Genomic DNA, 23980 nt, shown 5'->3' on the forward strand with positions numbered 1-23980 from the left:
TATTGTCAAGAAAAGTCAATAAAAATGATTACTCTAGCAATATAAAAGTGCTCCATAAAAGCTTAGTAATCAGCAATATTTAAGGGGTATACCACTGAGTATTTGATAGGGTGCCCATGTTTTATAAACAGCATTTACGGACTTTCACAACCAAAATTTTCACTTTTTATGAGTTGCATATAAATTTGGGAAGTGGTTGAAACCACGTTTCAAATCAAAACTGCTTAATAGGCACCCTGCCAAATAAGTGTAAATATCTTTGGAAAATCCCACATCTAATACACAGCTTGGTGAAAGTAGATCTATCTTTTGGAAAGCTAAAAAGTAGATTGTTACTTTGAGCCTTAGAAAGTATATTGTTCTGAGAAACATAAGGAATTTTCCAAATCCAGAAATATGGGCTTTGTATTTCATTTTTATACATAATTATTCTAGAAATTATAAATGTTACATCTATTCTTTTTGCTAATAAGTTGACTATCAAGACACACATCATATAAAACTTTTTTATCATGCATAAACTGCATCTTGACTCCTGAAGCACTGTCTCATTCATTTTTTCTCCCAAAGTACGTTGGCATATAGAAGTACTCTATACCTATTTGCAAAATTAAATCGAGAATATTAATGCAATTTCATTCCATCCCCACGACCAAATGAGAACTTCTTAACATCAAAGGACCATATCTTATTCATTTTTGTGACCCCAACACCCAGCACAACAGAAACTTAATGTACAGAGAAGGGAAAAATAGAAGACTGAAAGAAAGGAGAAAGAAAGAAGAAGAGAGAGGGAGACACCAAGTTTATTTTTCTATTCAAACAGAGGATAGCAAAAAGTAACTCCCTTTCTTTCCAGATCATTATTGATGAGCCTAACTTGAAAGATACAATGAGACTATGAAAATAAAATGCAGCCAATATTGACATACAGAACATCTGGGGTGACTTTAAACTTTCTACTAGCATCAGTCAAGGACCCTGTAGCAACTATTCAATCAATCTCACTGATCAATAGTTGCTGAGGTGGGTTACCTTTGTAGTACTTTATCACTGAATACAACCACAGGAAAATTTGGGGGTCCTTTATTGGGGAAGTCAATAGGCTACCATGGATAAGAGGAAATATAACAGAATTCCTTCACTGAGAGTCAGTGTGTGCAGTGAGACCCCGAGGACATAGTACTCAGGGGGGCTTGAAAACTCCCTTCTCAAGGCTGAAAGGGGCAGTGTCCCATAGATGTTTTAAACACTCCTCTTCCTATAAAGGTGTCATCATAAAAAATGTACTAAAATATTTTGGTTATAGGCACATCAAGAGCAGGACAGGCAGAGTGGCGAAGCAGGAAGAAGATATACTTAGAGAATTAAAAAAAAAAACTAACCAACTCCAAAGGTTCTGATGCAAATGGTATCTAGCTGTAACAAACCCATAACTGGTAAGAGAAGTAAAATACATATTTATAATGTGCAAAACATTTTCATATGTATTAGAGTAATGATCATATTAATCTAAACTGTTAGACCCTCTTACCTGACATTACTTTCTTATATTCTTTCCTTTGATTTATGTTGTCCCCCCCTTACTCCCACTACCCCCTCTTAGATAATTTCTGTATGCCCCTCCAGGCAGCCATAGAATCTTAAAGCAATTCAGGGTAGCCATCCATTTTCAAACATTACAGCCCAATTGAAAACACTGCTATTTTAACCCAGACTAGAATGAAATCCAGTGGCAGAGAGAGGAAATACAGTACAAGGCCCCTGGGAATCTGGACCTGATATGATGTGATAGATCTCCTTGTCACCTCTGGTTTCTGTGATTCCATGAGATTCATCACAGCTGGGTAATTTGTGCTTGTCATATATAGCAGTCAAGGCTAATAGATACCTCAGTCCTGAAAGAAACTACAGGCAGCAGTTCAGAATTTAGCCAAGAGGACAATACCTACTCAAATCTAAGAAACAATGTAAAACAAATTGCCATTTGTGATTACCTTCACGTCACCCATGTTTTCAAACATCTTTCAATGTACATAATAAAATCTGATTAATTGAGACTTTTTAGTCAGAATTTGTAAAATTTAGGGCAAAGCATGATCTCTATTTGTTTTCACTGACCAGATACATTTTTAATCACACAAATGAATAAGATAATCAAAGTTGCTTAAGGAATAAATGAATGAGTGAACAAATTAGTAACTATAATTTAAATTTAGCCAATTTTCATTCAGTATTTGATGTTTATTGAGCACTATTTTAATAATTTCTTTGGAATAATCATAACTTGGAAAAATGTTCAACTATAGCTGAATTTCTTTAAAGATATATTATATATTAGACTTTTCCTTGATTCAAGAAGTATTTCTCTCTATTAATTTATATCATGAGCATATACCTAAAATCATAACTTGTCTTTGTGTCTATACTCACAACTTTAGAAATTCCAGTTTAAAAAATATGGTCTGAGCAATGTCAGATATTTTCTGAGTTTAAACGCATGTTTCATTTCTAAGATTTATGAAAGTGACATAGTAGGTGATCTGTCTATGTGCAAAGTGATTTCTAGATATCATATCTGAGAATCAAGCATTAATTGGAAAGAAAAGTAGTTAACAAGGTTTTCTTTGCTGAGTTAATTAAAACCATGCCCTATTTTTCAAAATTACATACCTTACCTTTTCAAGGGAAAAATTCCCATCTTTTTAACCTCAAACTCTGGATGCTTAGGCAGGTTTATAGTTAAAATAAAAATTCAAAATGAATCACTGGTAAAAAGAAGCCTGCAATTTATCTAGAGATAGTCTATGCTAATAAAAATAATAATTAATATAATCTGGCATCTTACAGAATTTTAGAGAAAAGTTGAAAGAAGTAGACCTAAAAATATCTAGAAAGGTAATCTGCCATACTGTACTATCTAGTTTTGGGGAAATGGATATCAGGAGAAATCTCTAATAACTACTTTCTCAATCTGATGAGCAGATGCCAAAACATTTCTTTCAGACCACTGTCATGGAGCAGGTCTTCTCCCAACTGGAGCACACTGTTTTCTAGTCCATATTTGGACCCTTGGATGACACATCATTAGTTAACTCCAGGGATTCTAAAGAAGTAAACCCAACCTTGTAAATTGGCACAGAAGCAACTTTATCTTGAAGACTCTGGGAGTTAGAAGGTATCCCTAAGTCATACTAGAAAAGAAATGACCATGGGGACTCTTGGCCTCTTTTACCACTGTGGATATGCTGGGATGAGGGATAGATTTAGTCTCCAGAGGTGAAGGTCTGTTCAATTTAGCTTGCTCTGGGGGTGTTTTATTCCAATTTCTGCCCAGGCTCTTTGGGGAATAATAGTGAAAACACTCCAACTTTCAAGTTACTGCTCCAAACTGAAGAGAATCCAATAACTTTTTGTAATCACAGTCAACCCTCAATTATTTATGCATATGGTAGAAAGTAGTGTCTTCAATAATAAAATGATAATTTATGTTTGACTTCACATGTTCTGTATTTGGGGTTTTTCTTTTGTTTTTGGCAACATCAACAGACTTATTTTCCTAATTATGTTTGACCCCAATTAATGTTACAATTAACATTCTCTGAGCATACACACATATACACACACTACTCACCAATTGATAGTGGGTAGAATGCCCAGAAACATATTGTGGGATAGGGAAAGGTGGTCTGAGATTATGTTTTTGCTGCTGGCAATCCACACACTAGATAATCTGGATCAATAAGAAGTTGGCTGTATTTACACCAGACACTTCCTAGAGCCAAATAATCACATTAGCTAATTCCTGCCCATAAAATATATGTAGGCTTAGTAATTACTTATTAAGCTAAGTCTAGCAGCACACAATACTTTTTAAAAGCAGGTTTATCTAGTTTGATGGTATGTTTCAATCCAATTAAGATAATTGCCAGATCTCTCTAGTACCAGCTACTGTAATGCATAGACATGCCTGAGATCTCTCTCAGGCTTGGAGATATTTGGGGATGTAACTTTAGCCCTTAGTCCTGCCACTTTGGGGAACTAAGCACAACTCCCCTTGATTTCCAGAAAACACCGTCTAGACTTTTTCCCTCTCCCTTGCTGACCCAGATGCCCTGGCCTTCTGAATAGATGCCCTACCTCCCCGGCTCATCCACCCTCAGCATCTGACCCTCACAGTTGCTCACCTATCTTCTCTTCAGTTTGGCTGCTCTCCCCAGTCTCCGTTGGAGGCTGGGCTGTTGCCTTGGCAGCAGCATCTTCTGCAGCAGGGGTGGTGGCAGCAGCAGTGACAGCGGCAGGCACATCGGCTTGTTTAGGCTCCTCCTTGGCTGGGGCATCTTCGGCCTTGGAGGACTGCGAGTTATCAGTGGAAGCTTTAGTGGCACTTTCTGTCTCAGCTGAGCCAGCCTTCTCCTCTGAGGGCACAGGAGCCTGCGGGGCTGCCTGCTCTGTGGCAGCATCAGGGGCACCCTCCCCCTTCTTCTCCTCGGAAGGAGTTTCTCCTGCTTTGCCGGTCTCATCAGACTTGGAACCAGTAGCGGAAGCTGCTTCAGTAGTAGTGGAGCCTTCTCCCTTCTTCTTCTCCACCCCGTCAGCAACAGCAACTTCATCCTTCTTCTCATTCACCTCGGCCTCAGCAGCTTGGACATCACCCTTCTTCTCTCCTTTGAGCTTTTTCCTTGTTATGTGTCCACGGAAGCTAGCCTGAATTTTGGTCGCGGCCTTATGAGCTTTATCTTCTGGTTTGATACCATCTTGTTCAATCTTTTGGTCCTCATCATTTTTTTCAACCTTGTGGAGAAAAGGGGGGATAAAAGGAGTGAGTTCAACTGATGTTCTTCTCTTTCAAGTCACAGCATTCAACAAATACTTATTGAGTGATTTTGATGCTGTGTCAGGCACTATTTTTAGAGTTAAAGAGTCAATAGTGTCCTAGAAGTTCAAATCAAGTCTTCTCTCTCTCCCACAGTATTTTATGGGAAAACAAATGTCCTTTGGACCTTCTAAAATCCCTAGCATTATTTTATATGTCTTTCCTTTCCCCAGCTCAATGCTGCTCCACTGCCAAACTTAAATCAGCCTTTTTTAAGATGTCCTTTGAAAATTCAAATCACATTCACCAGAGGCTTTAATCAAAAAGTTCTGAAAGATGCTGGGTTTTCCTTTATGGTTTTAAAATGTTATGCAAAAGTCTATTCCCCATAAAAAAAATTGGGGCTTGATCAGGAAAGTAATAGATTTGAAGCAAAGAGTATGGTAATATTTTAGACAATAAATCTCATCAGGATTTTATAAAATGTAAATAACTCCCAGGGCCTTGAGGGATTTGTTCAGAATATGACAACTCAGAATGCTGATCACAAAATGACGTCTAACTTTCTCCTGTGTGCAGTGCAACATCAGTAATAAGCATACTATACCTTCAAAATCTGAATACAAAAAAAGGGCCCATTATTCTTGTGTTTTTTTAAAAAGGAAACATTGTTTTCACTTTTGAAAAAGTATCATATGTTCACTAAGTTCACTAAGTGACAATTCCTTATTTCCAAAGCAATTTAGACCTAAAATTTATTTTATATTATCACCAATAGAGCCATCTTAGTACTGAAGAGACTAGAATACAAAATTTTTACCTTTTGATGGTAACATTTGCAGCATAATGTATGCTGCAAGTGACTTTTTTTCACATGGAAATTAAATCAGAGGCTAGAAATAGAAGGCATAGTCATAGAAATAAATGTATAGGCAGGTACACAAAACTCTCTCCAGTTACATTGCTCACCATGGTGCCTCATCATGGCTACTGATAGACTATTCTTTTCTTCCTTTAACTTTTGAGCAGTTAACTTTTGTTCACTTTGGTGAGCACTGCTCTAGGCACTGGAGATATACTGCAGTGAATAACTCAGGAAATTTCCTTCAAAAGACTACGAATGCAAGAGTGTTTATTGTGTGCTACATCTTGTGCTGGTACCAATCTTGGCCTTGGCTTTGACCTTGCTGACCTGGCTTTTGCCTCAGTCAGTTTAGAAAGTAAACCACAGCAGGCCAGCTCCCAGTATGTTTTCTACCTGCCACACCAACTCTGCCCCAGTGACCTAGATCCTACTACTCATGATGTCATCTTGTTTAACATTCTTTGGACATGCAAATGGGCCCTGTTGCTGCTTAGGTTCATAGACATGCTAGTGGATACACAAAGGAATCTTTGAAAACAAGTTACATGTAAGAGTAAAAGCAGAATTGACAATTTTCTCAGTAAAATTCAAGGTAACTTTTTCTTCTTCCTCAGTGACCCATGGATGTATCTACACAAAGATTGAAGAAGTAAGTGAAAAGCGCTGTGGAGAGGCCTGCACTGCTCCCTCCTTCCAGCGTCCTGCTGCACTGGAGTTCAGTTCTCCGATGTGCTACCACCTCCCCACTATCCTGCTGCTCTGGATGACTCCTGCTGGGACAAACACAGCACAATCTGGGGCACGGGAGCAGCTGTCCCTGCCAGGAGCTTTCGGCTCAGAGATGGAAGCATAACCCTGTAAAATTAACAGTTCTGAATGGAGCATGGTGCCAAGATGCTGATAATTTATTTTACTCTATCTTGAGTTTTCTGAATGAAGCACCATCTTATATGACAGGACAACTGAACTTGGGCATTGATGCCAAGTGGTTCTTTTGCACAAATACTGCTCCTTGTGAAAGTAGACAAACCAAGTACTTCAGAGTGGGCAGGTGCATGGAAAAGACCCTCGAGTGACTCAAGAAAGCTAAAATTTTAGAGGCCTGATTTTTCTTCAACACAAAGCAAAGTGGATGAACTCTTAAAAAGCTGGAAAACACAAGAAGAAGTTGAGCATCTGTATGACATAAAGAAACTACGTGGATAAAGAAAGAGCTCCTCTCAATTCTCTCCCTTCCTTCTCTCTCCCTTCTTCCCTCCCTCTCTTCCCCCTCCTTCCCTTCCTCCTTTCCTCTCTCTCTCCTTCTGTGTCTCTATTTCTCAAAGCACCTACAATTTTGATTTTCTAAATCATCAGGTTTTAAGCTTCTGTACATAGCATATATGTTACACTGACTATTTAGAAAGGCTCTGACTAGACTTCATACCAAGGTTATGGGACCAGCCTCTTCTGAACAATCCAGGAGCATAAGGAATGCGAAGGAAGATGAGGTGAGCAGGAAGGGGGAGAACCATTAAAAAGAAGACTTAGGAGAGAGAGGTAAAGTCAATCCCTATGAGAGCCAGGAACCCAAATAGATGGATATGCCCAAAGAGGTGTTCAAAGTGCTGCCCAGGCAGGCAGCTTGCCCTGGAGGAATTGCTAGACCTCTTGATATCATCAGAGATTTAGGAAAACTAAACCTCAGAGATGGGTTAGAAAAAAGATAATAAATACAAATGTTTCAGATAGAGGGAAAAAGAAAGGGATAGAAAGGGAAGGGGAAGAAATAGGAAGAGAGGGGAGAAAGGGAAGGGGAGAAAAATAGAAGAAATGAAGGAGAGGCGGGAAGGAAAGAGAAGGAAAGAAACCAGTCAGAAAAAAAGTCAGACTCAAGTGATTGAACAGAAACATCCAGAAACAAAAATATTTTAAGTAAAAATTGGGTTTTACGTTAGTGCTGGATTATGTTTGTGTGTCTATCTTTTGTACTTGTTACTAATTTCATTAATAAGCCTTAAGCTACAGGCTATTTTCTGTAAAATTCCTCTCACAGCACAGTACTAAAAAGATAACTGGATTAGAAGTGCTTTTTGTTGGGACTAGGAGAAAAAAAACATTTCCCAAGATTAGCTATGGGGGTAGTCCCAAGTTGTCAGGACCTTTAGCCCTTTCCCCAATTATTACAGGAACAGAAGAATTCACTTAGGATGGAGGACATTTGATCACAGAGAGACCAGAGACCACTCAGTACATTCAGCACAATGCTTTCACTTTCTAAAAGGGAAAGCTAGGGCCCTGAAAAAGTAAGAGATTTGCCTGAATTTATAGAATGAGTAAGGAAGTCAGTGGCCCAGCTTATATTAGAACTAGGATCTTTTTTCCCTCCCACCCACTCCCAAGTCCAATTTTATTGCATCACTGATTTGAAATAGCTTGGACCTACTTGTAGCAGATAATCCATGAAGCATTATGTAAACATTCTCATTTATTTATTCATTTAACAATACTGAATGCCTATGCTAAGCACTATACATACACTGGTAAGTGGATGGATATTGTGTCTACCCATGTGAGATTCTTTTAAAAATACACTTAAGTCATCTCATAGTACTTTAGCAATCAATAGCTTCCCAGGAATTCTCAGTAGATACCTGATCTTACACCTATCTTGTAAAGTAAGGCCAACAGACTAAATCTGTGTTACACAAAGGGATCCTGATATCTAATAACTAGAGTCAGTTCATAAGTCTCATTAAAGATAGATTTATTTTTGAACTAATTCTTGCCACAAATAAGCATTGTGCTGAGCTCTAATGCTTCTGAACATTGAAATATTTTTTCATTTCATTCAAATAAAATTGACATTAAAAATGAAATTTTTACATAGAATTGTTATCTGTGAATTAACTAAAGAGGACATTCCACTAAAGTGCACCGTATGTAGGAAGAGTATCATTATGCGTTGTCATCAGTTTTTAAGGAATCTTTATTGCTATAATTTAATTTTTTTTAAAGAAAGTAGGATTTGAGAGGACAGAAAAGCTCCCACAGTGGGAGGAGAACTGAGGGGGTTGCCATATTTCTTATTTTTTACTGATTGATTTGTTTGGGAGCTCTGTACTTTGTGAAGTCTTAAGGGAAACCAAGACACATGAAATGTTTAATTTTCAAACAAACATTAAAATCATAGGTGAATGTTGGCCTGAAGATGATGAAGAGTACAGTTACACTACCTTATTGGGAACTAATCAAATTTCTAAACCCATTAGATGAAGTGGCAATAATTTTCATTGTTTTTAAGAAACACAGATAAGAAAGTCAGAAATAAGAAATAATTACTTTGACGTCCCACATTGTTGCTCTGGTTAAGTTTCCCTCTCCTTTGGAGGAAGGAGGAATGGACAATTTAAGATTCATTCTAAAATGTCCAAACATTTGCATTCAATATGTTACAAAAGAGCGCCAGGCAAAAATCCAAGAATGCGTAACTTTCAGTACTAAAAATAACATCATCCATTCATCTGGGACACCTCAATGCATTTAACTTTTCCAATTATCATAGGAATACCTCATCCTTCCAAGCATAGAAAAACCTGGCTCTGTATTTACTTTTGCTAGTTATAAATAGAACTATTATAATACTTTGATTTTTTTCTTAAACAGGATTGAATTTTAAATGCTTTATAAGTCATTGATGTGTGCAAATTCTTCTTTCCAAGAACATCTTTAGTAAACCAAAATATTGTCTATTTGATCAAGCAAAGATATTTTTCAGAAAAAAAATTGAAGAGCCAGAGATATCCTAAGCAACATTTTCTTTAGCATGCTATAGTTTTCACACCTATCAGAATCATGTACAGCCTGTAAAAGAACCAGAATGAAGTGTTGATAAATATAAATGAAATCTGGCAGTTACCTACTTATGTTTCACTCTACTTATTATTAATAATTTATCGAGGTAAAATTCAGATAACAAAATTTCACTCTATTTTTAAGCATCATTGATACTTAGACTCTAGGGAAAATGTCCAAGTATTAAAGTAGTTCATAGTGGAGATTCTTTAAATCTAGTCAAAGATAAAAATACAGTTAAATGCCCCTTATGGAGAAGAGAGAGGAGTGTGGGTCAGCCTCCTCCAGTTCTGTGGACAGAATGTCTCTGCAGGTTTCTGTGAGGATGTAGGGAAGAAGGTGTCATTTAAAAAGATGAATAGTCACAGCTGGGATACACAGGAGCCCACAACACTCAGTCTTGGTTGAAGATCTAACTAGGGTTCTGAGGGGGATGGGGAGCAGGCTGCACGTAGAGGCAACAAAACTGTATAAGAAAATCAAACATCTCATATGGAAACTGTAATAGTAATGTTAACTTTTCAAATCACAGCTAATGATCAAAAGATGGGACTTCAGTCTACTTTTGTATATTATCTAGTCAATATGTACAGTCCACCTGCTCCCAAAGTATTATGAGGTAATATATTCAACACAGTGTAAAGCACTATTGGAGAAGAACTCAATTTCCACTCCCACACAAAAAAGTTATCTTTTGTTTTGTATATCTGTAACCGTATTTATCCCACAAAGACAGATAGGGAAGAGGCAAAGTCGTATGATAACTTCAAACAGACAAAAATTTGCATATGACAAAGACCATGTCTATTTTGCTTGCTGCTGAATTCCCAGTTCCTAGAAAGGTGCCTGACTCATAGTAGGTGCTCACTTAACATTTTTTGGATGAATCCAAAATCTAAACATCTCAATTAGTGCCATTAAAAAAATTAAGATGGTGAAGAATTCTGGATTTGATTTTGCCAACTTTTGTTAAAATCCTTCATTTCCTAGTGATGGACTTCATTTGACTAAGTCAGGTTTATGCCTCCTCAATTACAGAAATGAATAAGTAAGGGTTTAACAAGGAGAGATGTAACGAAACGATAGAACTGTCATTGATCATCATAATAATAAACCAAGTACTTGGAAATAACAAATCTAAGATAAAGACAACTAATTTATATTCATTTATCTATAGATTAGCTACAGTCATATCAATAAAATTATTTTTCCATTATATATCTCTGCTTCTTCATTAGTAAAACTGGTAAAAATATTCACGGGAGATTGTTGGAGATTCTCTGCTCCCCTCTATTTATATATTATCTTCCATTATACTGGAGATGCCAATAAAATGTATACACATTCACTGAAAAGATGGTGTTAATCAAATGAATGCTAGCCTTACCATGTGACAGGCAGGACAGTAGAATTGGCCAGTAAAACCATTTACCAAGTGTGACTTGTTACTGGTATGCATTGAGTATTACAATTTCAATACTCACAGTTTTTTCAATTCCAATACTTACAGCTTTTTCCTTTCTTTAGATATGTATACATTTTTGGCACCCTCTTATTTTATGTTTAATCTATATACTGCTCTCCAGGGCCTGAGGGGAGTGGCTGGGAATGACTAGTTCCTTAGTTATTAAAAGAAGGAAGCCTTCTTCCTCAAACTGGGGTTGGAAGAGCTCAGGGTTGAGATGAGGCACATATTTATGATGGCTATCTACCAGGCACAAGTCAGACAGAATAATTTGATTAAATTCTTCTAGAAAACATTTGGATATGGCAGACATAGGTGTAAGTTTCCTCATTGAACCAAGGGTCACCGACACCCAAGCAAATACCCGCCGAGAGTCAGCCCTGGAGGAAGGGGCTCTACTTGTGAGCAGTGGGAGCAAAACCTCTAATAAATGTTTCCTGTAGCAGGAGCTAATGTGGACCCCCTCAAGAAGCAGCAAGCTCAACGAAAAGAACTGGAAAAGGAGGGAGATGCTAAATTCTGCTCTCAGAGAAGTCTCTTTGCCTTTAGCGACCACTGAGCTAGGAACAAAAAGGAGGAACGCCCCATCAGACTGCTGAAAAGGCTGATAACACAAACCAGTCCATGGGATCGTGAGACTTCTGCTAACAGCTGGAGGGAGAAGGAGAGTAGCAGACAACCAAAATGTCTGGAAAAAGACAGAAAAGCAGTCTGCCAGCGTACTGCCCCCTGTACCACCACCAACGATGAATCCTTCCCAGTTGAGAGGCCCCAAGAGCAAACTACATCCCCAGCTGCTGGAGAAGATGGTCAGAGCCAAGTCAGCCGGAAGGGAGTCCCAGAGTCCAGGGAACTTAGCATAAAACAATCTTCCTTCCAGGAAAGGCACTCCATAATATCTCTCACTGAACACTTAGGAATGTCAAACACAACGAGAGAAATATGTATTTAAATTACCATATTTTCCTACTATATACCAAGTCATGACTGTTGATCTAATTTTTCTTAATTAGATCCCCTCTATAAATTACAGTCTAAGTCAGTAGGTACTTGAGACAGTTTGTTCAATAAATAAAAGAGTAAGAAAGGCTTTTCTCATCCACTCTACCATATACCATTTCCAAATATTATCATTCTCTGTCCACTTACTTTGCCTTTTCTTCTCAGTTCTTATAATCACCTGACCAGAAAAATATTTATTTACAGCTATTACATGACCATGTGCCACACGGTGTTGGTCACCAGAGAACATGTAAATGGGCAGCTCTCAGCTAACAGGCTGGGGATCCTTGTTTCATTCCAGAGAAGCCCCAGGCCACTTGGGCTGGAAGCCTTCATCAAGCCCCTCTCCAGTGGTCACAGTCCTCTATCTTCTGGCATTTATAATGAGTGAACAGTATAAATGTTTACTATTTCAATTCAACCTTCATCCTAACCACATGAGGAACACATCATTGTGCCTGTCTTATAATCAAGACAACTGAGGAAACAGAAAGAGATTTGTTGTTATATACCTTCTAAATGACAAAGTCCACCCTCAGTCCTATCTTTCGTCCAGTGCTTTTAAAAAACTGAATGTAGAAAGTCAATAATCCTTGGTGGGCAGCTTCTTTCTCCCATACCAACTCTGGCATGTCTCCCTTTCCTTTCTGCTTTCTTTCTCTAATAAACTTTGTTTGAAAACTTAAAAAGTAAGAAAGAAAGAATGTCAATATTCCCTGGTGCTTAAGAGCATGGGCTATGGAGTTAGATAGGGGTAAGTCTGAATTCTAGTTCTGCCACTTACTTTGTATTCATTGATCTTAGGCAAGTCAGCTTCAGGTTCCTTATCTGCAAGATGAAGGAATAACAGAACTATCCCACGGGTTACTGTCAGAATTAAATGAGTCAATGTACATAAAGTACTTAGCACAGTCCCCGTCACATTTTACATGCTCAAAAAGAGGTAGCTGCTATTATTATCCTCATTGCAATTATTGTCATCATCATTATCCTCTCAGAGTAATTTCTACATCATCATGAAACTAACTTTAGACATACTCATAAGACAAATACCATAGGAGACCTCATTTATCCAGATGATTGCTGGTATCCTCACCCAGGGAGAGAAGAAGCTGTTCTTTAACTCTACAGTACAACTGAGTTATCTATCCACAAAGAGATAAGCAGAAAACAATCTAAAATGTGCTGCTATACTCGATTCAGTTCCTTCCTATCCTTGGGTAGGAAGAGATCTGTTTGTATTCTCAAGGTTAAATGAAGTCCTGCTCCACTACTGCCTGACACATACCAACTGATTCCCTCTCAGTCCTCTCTAACCTTATTCATCCTCAAAACTTCCATATGGTCCAGCAACTTCTATAGAAATTCATTTAAATTCATTCTCAAAAGATATGCGCTTCATCTGACATCCCTCATCCCATAAAAAATCTTATTTAGCTACAATTTCGAATAATCTATTCCACTATTTCATACACAGTACCCATCCCACTGATCCAGATATATTCCTCACATATCCAGTTAAACAATTGCCTGTGAAGGTTCTGAGAGCTACTTTATGTACTTATGTCTGTCAACATTTTTATCTGGTAACAGTTATGAATGTGGCTGTCAGACACTTTGTAGGGGACTAGCTTAGGAGCATCTGATACTTGGGAGAGAGGATCTTCATAATTTGAAATTTCCAAGTCTATCCAATGCACCTCCATAGGATAGTTGGTAAAGTCCTAATGTCAGGTATCTAATATCTAGTATCTAATACATAGTACATGTCATCAGAGTGTACGTTATTATGATATCCAGTCAGTGGGGGGGAAAATGGTAGTAGATTGGATTTGTGTATTATAGGTTATAAAGTATTTTCATCTTAATAAAATTGCTCCTCAGGGAATTACAATGAATTAGGTTAAGCAAATGTGCTATCTCTTTTACAAAATGAGGAAACACAGATTTTGGAAAGTCCTACAATTAGTAACCTAAGCCCATGCCTCCAGTCTCTTACATTTTAGGATCTTAACAGAGGACATCATCTAAGAATTCAACACTAAACATTCAAAAAGTAGCATTAAATAAGTCTCAATCCTATTATCAGCTCTAGGACTACATGAAGTACTTTTTAATTAACAAAATTGGTCTATATTTTCGATCTTATGAAAGAGGTAGTTCCCGAATCTCTATGCAGGAGGGATTGGGGCAAGAACATGTTTGGAAGGGGGAGTTGGGTGATCTTCGCTAAAACCGTACTTATGCAGCAAGCATACTACTTTTTAAAGACCAGCCTGGGCAACTTTGTGAGATCTCATCTCCACAATAAAACAAAATAGTAACTGGGTATAGTGGTGTGTGCCTGTAGCTCCAGCTACTTAGAAAGCTGGAGACAGAAGGATTACCTGAGCACAGTAGATTGAGGCTGCTGTAGCTGTGAATATGCCAGCCTGGGTGACAGAATGAGACTTCCACTCAAAAAAATACAGTAAAATAAAGTATGCCTATTAATTTGAGGTGGATGATGGGATGATTTTTCAGTGACACTGCTATCTATCAGCCACCAGGTAAGTGGTTGTCCTTATAGAATAGTAGTTGAGAAATTAAAAAATAAATAAATAAAAGAGCAATTATGTTTCTCTTTGATTCTAGAAGATATGTCGTTGTATTCTTCCCTGTGTGAAAACAACAACTGAACCTTCTTGCTGTGGGGCTAGGATGGGAGAGGGTGGTATCAGATATGGTTTGAGTATGAACAGACATCTATTTTAACTAGATTTCTATCCCCCAAGCTGCTGGATGGTTTAAAGTCAATATACAGGGTCCAAGAAAAATCTATAAATCTTAACTCTTTAGTCCAAGTTTGCCATTGTCACTCATGTGGCTACTGTTCTTGTTCTTTCTTTCTTGACACCCATTCATTTTTGGCATCCAGTTCTCTCTCAGTTATCAATCATTGACACCCACTGATTACATTTTTCCCTGACATGGCTTTGAGGTCAAAAGATTGCAGTTTGAATCCTGGCTCAGTCACTGCTTAAATGTATGACTTGGAATAAAGCACTTAATTTATTTAAAATGTAGTTTTTCATCCTCCATATTGGAATACTAATGCCTATTGTGCAGAATCTTCTTGAGCATTAAATAAAACATGTTTGTAAGATGCCTGGAACAAGACAATACAAATGAAGTGAAAACTGCCCTTTCTAGAGGCTGAGGAGTGAATGAATTATGTGGTAGAATTTTATAATTTTCTTTTCTTTGATATCTCCATAGAAGGATGTTTCAGAACTATGCATACTTAAAAAATAATAATAAATGCCATTCTCCCCGCACACCTGCCAAAGAGCAATCTTTAAAGGTAATGATGCAAAACGTCCTCATATTCTTAGAGAACACAATACTAATAACAAAGTTAAAAATTATGCAGCACTGTATGGAACACAGTCTTCTAAGAACTTTACTATATATATGTATATATTTACACACAGATATATTAAATATATTTTTATATATTAACTAATTTAATTCTAATAACAATGCTATGCAAATGGATGCTAATATCTTATAGATGAAAAGACAACGCACAGAGATATTAAGTAATTTGCTCAACATGACACAGTTAATAGGTGGTAGAGCTAGGATTTGAACCCAAAATACTTGTGCAGGTTACATGTGAGGTAAAGTAACCCTAGGAAGCCAGAAAGTCAAGAAGCCAACACAAGGAGGACTAGGCTGATCTTATTTCCGCTGGTTTTCCCTCAACGCTCCCAGGCAAGGTAAAAAGTGGAGTGAAGGGTGCGACAATTCAGATCAGGACTTTGTCATCGCCAGTGCCTGCCTATGCTGGGCTAGTTCAGTGTCTAAAAGACCAGACTGCAGAGCTGTCACCCAGTTTCATCTTCCCCTTTTGAGATCTCTTTCCAATAGAAAAGTAGAAATACATTTTCAAAGCAGGGGCTGTGGTGTTATGACCTCATCACCCAGGTGATGCTGTGACTCATTTTCCTTGTGAAGACTTTGACAGGGAAGATTCACACTTGAGTTGTTGAGAACAGCTCAGAGACCAAGTTTCCTATTGATTCTGAAAGCAGGAGAGAGAAAATATGAGACAGCATAAAAAGCAATACAGGACGACAAGGGGAAAAGAGGGCCTCAGGTCAGGAATTATGGCTATTTAATTAAATGAGAGGAGCAAATGGATGAGCGAGAGTCAGCCTTATGCATTCTTATCAGAAGGAAAGGGTTGAGCAGGTGGTAAAGAGGAGGTTTGGTGATTTATTCCTGAGTCTGAGGATTTAAATTCGGCCTGAGTTCCTGAATTAAACATTGCCTTTTTCTTGAACCAACTATTCCTGTTACTTTTCTCACAATAGTAGTGAGGCATATAGGGAAATTTATCTAGAAATGGATGCCATACTAGTCATTCTGAATTGAATGATACTCAAAAGGTATCCTACTATTTATGCAGCATAGCTTGTTTAGTGACTGTGTAGTTTGTGGTACAAAGCACCAGTACACTTCCCACTTTCAGGAAGTGACTCTTCAGGAAGAAACACTGCACCCTTTGGTGCCATCAAAGAGAGAGGTCCTTTTTATCGGTTTTTGAAACTAGATAAGCAAATGTTACAACTTTTGAATTAGTTCATATAAACATGCCTCCAGAGATTAACAATAACCTAATCTTTGAGTGGAACAATTTGGCTAAATTGGGTAAAAGTAGGGAGATATTGTCTAATTATGGGGTCTTGAGGTCAATGAAAATTGCTTTCCATTTGATATATAGACAATCATGAGATATATCATAACCCTCTCATAAGTGATGGCACATGACCCAAAGGGATGTACAGAGTACCTAGGCAGTGAAACTCAAAAAAAAAAAAAAAAAAAAAATGGGTAGCTTTACGGATGTATTGCAACATGAAGAGTCCCAGACACTCTCCTAAGCTCAAGAGTTCCAGGATGGTAGGAGGATGCTAACACACTTTTCATGATTCTGATTTACTCATCAGAAACCAAAGATGTCCCGTATTCCTGTATCAGTTCAGGATTAGACCCAGGACTAGGGATGAAAAATTCCCGGGAGAATCCAATAACCAACTTTCCCTGTGGTTGGGGCAATTTGACAGCTCCTAGCTAACATAATTCCCTAGTTTATCCCCAGGCCAAACTTAAAATTAAAAGTGATATCGAAGCCCAGTGAACTTAACAAACCAAAGCTGCCTGACACCTCTGCAGTCTTTGGTAAATGAGTGTGCATCACTTTGTGCCATTATACAGAAACACCCCAGAAACATACAACAGAAGGTTTAAATCACTGTGGGGCATCAAGGCAGTAATGGGAGTGGCTGGAAGGAGTAGTAGAGGGGTGGAGGGGGGACATGTACAGGGAGGACCTAGATAAGGATTCTCCTTTTACCTAAGATCTGAATTCTACCTTGGAGCACTATTCCCATATTTTAAGGTTTAAGACTGACACTAAAACCTAACACTGTAACATTCAATTTAAGAAGCTCTCTTACTTCTTACCTGAGTCTGTCTTCCACTCTATGCTACATATTTTATCAGATTAAGCTAAAATAGAGTTATGGTTTTATAATAACATGCCCTCCCCCTCTTCCTCACCAAAAAATAAAGAAAAAACAAATCTTGAAATATCCTTATTTCTCATCAAGTTAAGAAGCTATGCATTGCTTTGGCATGTGAGAAATTCATAAAATGGTCCCAGTCTGCCCTGCCCACTTCTTTTGTGAGCATGTCTTGAATTTTAGCCAAGTAAAACCACACACTGCTCCCAAGTTCCAAACTTTCCAAGTTCCATGTTCTCACTTACAATGTGGCCTTTCTCAGACCCGTCTCTATCCCATTTATCTGTTGAAGCCTATCCATTCTCCACCACTCATCCCAATCCCCATCTCCTTGGTTGGAGAGTTTTTTTCTCATTGTCCCAGTTGAAGAATCCAGGGATCAGCAACCTTTTCTACAAAGGCCAGAGGGCAAATATTTTTGGTTTTCTGGACCATGTGGTCTCTATTGTTAACAACTCAACTATGTCACAGGAGTGTGAAATAACCTACAGACAATATGTAAATGAACAATCATGGCTGTGCTCTGATAAAATTTTATGAACAGTAACATTTGAATTTCATATACTTTTAAGGTATCACAAAATATTATTATTTTTATTTTCTTTTAACCATTTAAAACTGTAAAAACCATTTTTAGCCTGCAGCCAATTTGTCAACCTCTGGGACAGAGGATATCTTTATATTAAATTCCCACTACATTCATGGTTGCATTTCTTTTTGTGTTATAGCTATTGGTACACTTACTTCTCAAATCCTCCACCATTCTGTAAACTCTTTAAGGAAAAAGTACTGTCTTATTAACAATAAAAATAGAGACTAACACTGATTGATCACTTTGTGCCAGGCACTAAACTGTTTTGCGTGGGAAAAAAATTTCATAACAATTGGGTGTTATAATGTATGAGGTAGGTATTATTATTTTTACACACAAAGAAACTAATACTTGGGGAGATTCCATGTTTAAAAAGTGGTAGAGCTAGGAGTTGGGCAACATCAGTGTCCAGAGCTCCATCTCTCTGTTTCATATATTAAGGTTTTTATAGATGCCTGCCAGGTGACTGTATATTATTGTTTGGACCAAATTCTGCTTCCTTCCTGAGAACAGGTTATAATAAGAAAGACGGATGAAGCCAGGCTTAGTGGCTCAGGCTGTAATCCTGCGACTTTGGGAGGCTGAGGTGAGTGAAATGCCTGAGCCAGCGGGTTCAAGACCTGCCCGGGGAACTTGGCGAGACCTCATCTCTACAATAAATCAAAAATTAGCCAGGCGTAGTAGTGCGCGCCTGTAGTTCCAGCTACTTGGAAGGCTGAGGCGGAAGGATCGCCGGAGTCCAGCAGGTCGAGGCTGCGGTGGCCGGGAGCGACCACTGCACTCCAATCTGGGTAACAGAGTGAGACTCCAACTCAAAAAAAAAAAAAAAAAGAAAGAAAGACGGATGATGAGCTCACAGGGCAACTTAAGAGCCATAACAGAGGCACTTCCGAGGCAGGCAAGCTTCAGAGAACTGAGAAATGGGTGACACTGAAGTTTGCCTGCCTTAGAAGAGCCTCTGTCCTGTTATCTCTTAGTGGCTTGCTCAACTCAGGCACTCAGACCCGAATCTATGTGTACTATACAGAAGTGCAGAACAGAAGTAAGTGGAGGGAAAATGCACAGGAAAACTTGCTGAGCCCCAGTGAAAGGCCTGGCCCGAGCGCCAGCAGCGTGCCCAGCTGCATGGGAGTGCAATGAGCTGCAGCTGGGAGGATGCTTGTGCGAGGAAAAAAGGCTTTTCTTTACTGTCAGAATTGAGTAAATTGCTTATGTGGAAAAGGTTTTGTGGACCCAAGTTAAACGGTGCTAAGTCACTTGACCAAAGATCACACCCTTTGGCTTGTGATACCTGTCTCTAGGGACTATTTCTAACAATCTCAGGTCTGGATGAGAACGAGACAGTGAAAGGCTTCAAGATGAGCTAAGGGAGCACAGTCACCTGACAACAGGAACAAAAAGGGTTTCTTAAATTCCCAGGGCTGTTCTCTCAGAGAGAAGGGAAAGGAAAGGAGGAGAGATGCCAGCTAAAACCTTGCTGCTGCACATGTGGGCCATCAGTACCTTCACCACCGAGGACAGGTGGGGCTGGCAGTGCAGACTCTCACTCCACCACAGGCCCAAGGAATCGGAATCTGAAATTTAACAGATCTTTTGTGTGAGACATACTGGCCCACAACACTCGGACTAAACATACCTGTTCTGAGAAACGTGCAGTTTTTAAAAATTATCTCTTTAAATAAAAAGACAGTTTCAGACGTGCTTCTAATATAAAATTCTGAGAAATAAGAAGCAGTAGGTAAGTGGTAAAAACTCTGGATTAGTAACCAGGAGACCAGAGCTGTAGACCTGACTCATCCCAACCAGATTCTAACTTTACAGAAGTTTATTCACTTCTCTGAGCCTGTTTCTTTGTCTGTACATTAAGGGAGTTTTCTATAAGATTTAAGACATTCAAAGTATCAAAGTTTGAATTGTGTGAAAATGTATATATGTTCCATTTTTTTTTTCATTTCCCTAGAAAAGAAAGCATCCAGGAAGTCAAGTCAGTCATGATCTCATCCTAGTATCTGGAATGGACAGGGTCTCCTTCATATTTAAGTCTATACTGTCACTTCCTTTCTAAAATTAGTTACATAAATAACTATATAGTTAGAGGCATTCCTATTTATATACATATACACACATGCAAACATTTATAAAATGCATCATGAGACTAAGATGTTTCTCAAATGTGCTAGCTCCCAAAGGGGATCACTGAACTGAGAGAGCACAGACGGAAGAACCTGTTCGTTAACCAGTCTCCTAAGTGGTAAGACAGTTGACTGCACAGTTCAGGATGATTCTACCTATATGCTTCTGTGAACTAGCAAATAACCCAACTCAACAGGAAAGCAGACATGATTTTTTAGGCACCAAATTCCCACCCTCTCCGAATGCAGGAACACATCATTCATTACTCAGCAAAAAGCTACACTATCCCCAAAGCCTCCATGATGAAAAAGTGAAAGATTCTAAAGGAATGCCTTACTTGACAAATTTTTAAAGCTAAGTTGTCAGCTGCATGGAAAATCTGAATGAAATCTACTGCCCTAGCTGGGGAGGGAGGGAGACTGCTAAAAATAAATAAATAAGACATGCGAATCACTGTTATTCTCTGCCATAGTTGGTTTCAACCTATTTAAGCAAGAAAAAGAGTTCAGAACACAGGGAAGGAAGATTCTCACTCCCCTGAGCTTCCATTGTCTCCCCCACAGTCCCTCCATACTCCCAGACCTCTTTAGTTGTGGGTCTCTTTGTGCTGGGGAACCATCTGGACTTTAAGAAGTTCGCAGTCTGACACTTTGCCATCTTCTCTTCCTTTTGCCTGCCTTCTCCTGTGAACCTGAAGTCATTTACAGCCTGTGATAAAGTCCATCACATTGTAAACTTCCATGTTCATTCATATTATTGAATGAATGAAAAAATGCATGCTGGTGCCATGTGTTTCCCAGCTAAGAGGAAATCTCATCCCAAGTCTAAATTTGGCCACATATACTGTCATCTCACTTCTTCCCACCTGCTTCTTTTACCCTCCTATCCCTCAAAAAGAAAACTGTTTGCAATTGTCTATGGAACCTGCATTTCATAGTGGGAAAGGGGAAGTTCAAAGAAGTCTAAGAGCACTTAGGAAAAAAAAGAGAGGGGGGAGTTGTCTTCCAAATGAAGTCTCTGGTCTTGGCTCCTTAACTGGTTTTCTCTCCTCTGCTATACTCTAATGACAAGATATTTTGTTTCGTTTCCAAAGGTCTGCTCCTGCTGACATGAAGAAACCTCTCTGCCCACTGCCCTGCTGGGGAAACCGGCAAACAGTCCCAGGACTGCTCAAGTGCTCCAGATAAGGAGAAAATGGGTGGGACAAAAAGGCTACTTCCAACTGACCCAGCTTTCTCTCTTCCCTCCCCACGCGTTGTGTAACCTTGACTGACACAGGGCTCAGTCGCTGAGGAAGCAGGCTGCTGCCGCTGCTGTGAATAAATCCACGAAGGGCGAAGGGGAAGCCTTGGCCTCGCCCCTCGCTGCTCCTCCCCTGCGGAGAGGCCTGGGGCACCTGCTGATGCTTTTGTTCTCCGGGTCCCTGAAAGAAGCGATCATCCCCTAAACCAGAGTTTGTGGAGGTTCGTTAAAAATAAAACCAAACTCCTGGGTGTTCTGGGGAAGCATGGTGCCTCCTCCGGGGTCTGGGGAGCTGGAAGAGGGGGTCCGCGGGCCACAGGCGCTGGTTCGCGCCGCTGGGTGGCTCTGGGCGCAGGCGGTGGAGATCCCGCCCAGCGCGCAATCCGCGCCACGCCCTGCGGTCCCCACCGTCCCCGCGCCCAGGCCACGCCCGCCACGCCCGCAACCCGGCTCGGGAGGTGGGGAAGCCAGGATCGGCTGATGGATGGCAGCTGAAGAGGAACAAAGGGATGAGATCACCCAGAAGAAAGGCCGGAGGGAACGCCCAAAGGCGGCAGAAAATGAAACGCGTAGAGGGGCTGATGGAAACTAGTCAGCATGCAGAGGGCGGAGCAAGGAGACCAAGGCAGGGAAACCGGGCTGTGACTTGGAGAGGGGAAACCGAGAAGTCAAGTTTATAAGCTCAAGAGCTATCAACAGCGGGGAAAGAGAAGACTAGTCTGAACCAACCTGCTTGGGGGTGTGGGGGGGGCGGGGGGTGGAGTTTGCTTCAACCTGCTCCTCTGCTCTCCATCATGTTGTTCTCCCAGAACTCCCAAGATTTGTGCCAGTTCTTTAATTTTTTTTTTTTTTTTTTGAGTTGGAGTCTCACTCTGTCGCCCAGAATGGAGTGCAGTGGCCGCTCCCGGACACTGCAGCCTCGACCCACTGGGCTCTGGCGATCCTTCTGCCTCAGCCTTCCGAGTAGACGGAATTACAGGCACGCGCTACCATGCCCGTCTGATTTTTTGATTTATTGTAGAGATGAGGTCTCACCAAGTTGCCCAGGTGTGTCTCGGACCCTCGGGCTCAGGCAATCCACTCACCTCAGCCTCCCAAAGCACGGGATTACAGGCTGAGCCACCCGAACCCGGCTTAGTTCTTTAATTTACATAGTTTTAATTCTGGGATGTCTAAGGAAGGGCTTGGGGATATCCCTGAATCTCAAGTAGTATGGAATGTACCTGGTTTATGAGATTATTTCAATATTGAATGTCTGTTGCTTTTCTTAAAAATGTCAAAAGTATACGTTACGCCCCCCCCAAAAGAGGTTTCGTTGTTGTTGTTGTTGTTGTTTTGAGGCCTCAGCATTGTGGAAAATAAAAAACAAGGAAAAAAAAAACAAACCCTGAATTGGAAATATTATAAGTGAGAGGTTTAGTGACACTTTGTCTTTGGTTAATCAGATGAGTACCCAGTCTCCAAGCCAAGATAAACATTTTAAGACAAGTACATTTTAATTTGAGGGAAAAACTGAAGACTGGATGTGGAAGACCAAGGGGTGGAGGGTGCCTACCAGGCACTGCTCCAGGGTGTGGGCAGGGTGGTAGAGAAAAAGAACTACTGGGCCTATCTTTTGGGTTTGTCTGGGGCTGGCCTCAAGGATGCCTCACCGAAGGAACAAGTCTGAACCTAACTACATAAGAAGAATATTGACTAAGAAAAAAACTGACTTATATATAGGGCCATTCTTGGATCTGTTAACTTCTCATTCTCATTCCATTGTAAGCTGACTCTGAGGGCAGTGACTTTGCCTTGTCTGCTTCTTTAAAATCCATTCTAGTTCATGGGACTTAGTAGATACTCAGTAAATATTTGAGGAAGGAATGAATGGATTACCAAATGATGCACATATACTTCTCCCCACCTCTCCATAAACAGGCCTGTAGCCAAGAGGCTCCAATCAATTTCCTCATCTGGTGATAACTGGTAATTGACAAAAACTCATGACACTTCTGCCTGGGTGTGAACATACACGCTCAAGCAATCTTTCTCTTAGACCTAAGCAACTGACTTGTCCGATGCTTCCACTTCAGCTCTTTACCTGCTGATATAAACCATTCATTTTCTTTTTATCCTTATCTCTGTCTTTTCTCTTTGCCCTTCCCCATCCCACCATGGTATTTCCTCCAACTTTTGCCCAAACACCATGGAAGATTTCCTTTTTATCCATCCCTCTTAAGAATCTCATTATAGCACAAAGGTACTTAATAAACAGAGTTTTACTATAACTTTCATTCTCACTATTGTTAAATGGGGCTAAGGTAACACCTATAGACCAGAACAGGAACACACACACACACACACACACACACAAACACACACAAACATGCACGCACATATGTGTGTATTCTTTTACATATGCATTTTTTCCAAATGAAATGATATATAAAGAAATGATTTTTTTTTTTTTTTTTGAGTT

The 23980-nt window shown here is 39.6% G+C and overlaps 1 protein-coding gene across 2 annotated transcripts in view; it reads right to left on the reverse strand.

The window, feature by feature from the left end:
* GAP43 (growth associated protein 43) overlaps positions 1 to 23980 on the reverse strand; it is a 98248-nt gene that overhangs the window by 41738 nt on the left and 32530 nt on the right. For both annotated transcript variants that reach the window (XM_008055572.2, XM_008055573.2), the window contains exon 2: positions 4188 to 4794. In XM_008055572.2, the coding sequence (XP_008053763.1) occupies positions 4188 to 4794 (607 nt within the window). The remainder of the gene's footprint in view (positions 1 to 4187; positions 4795 to 23980) is intronic.

This window comes from Carlito syrichta, unplaced genomic scaffold (assembly GCF_000164805.1).
Source record: "Carlito syrichta isolate Samal-C Ts95f unplaced genomic scaffold, Tarsius_syrichta-2.0.1 Scaffold301886, whole genome shotgun sequence".
In the NCBI taxonomy this organism is placed as follows: domain Eukaryota; kingdom Metazoa; phylum Chordata; class Mammalia; order Primates; family Tarsiidae; genus Carlito; species Carlito syrichta.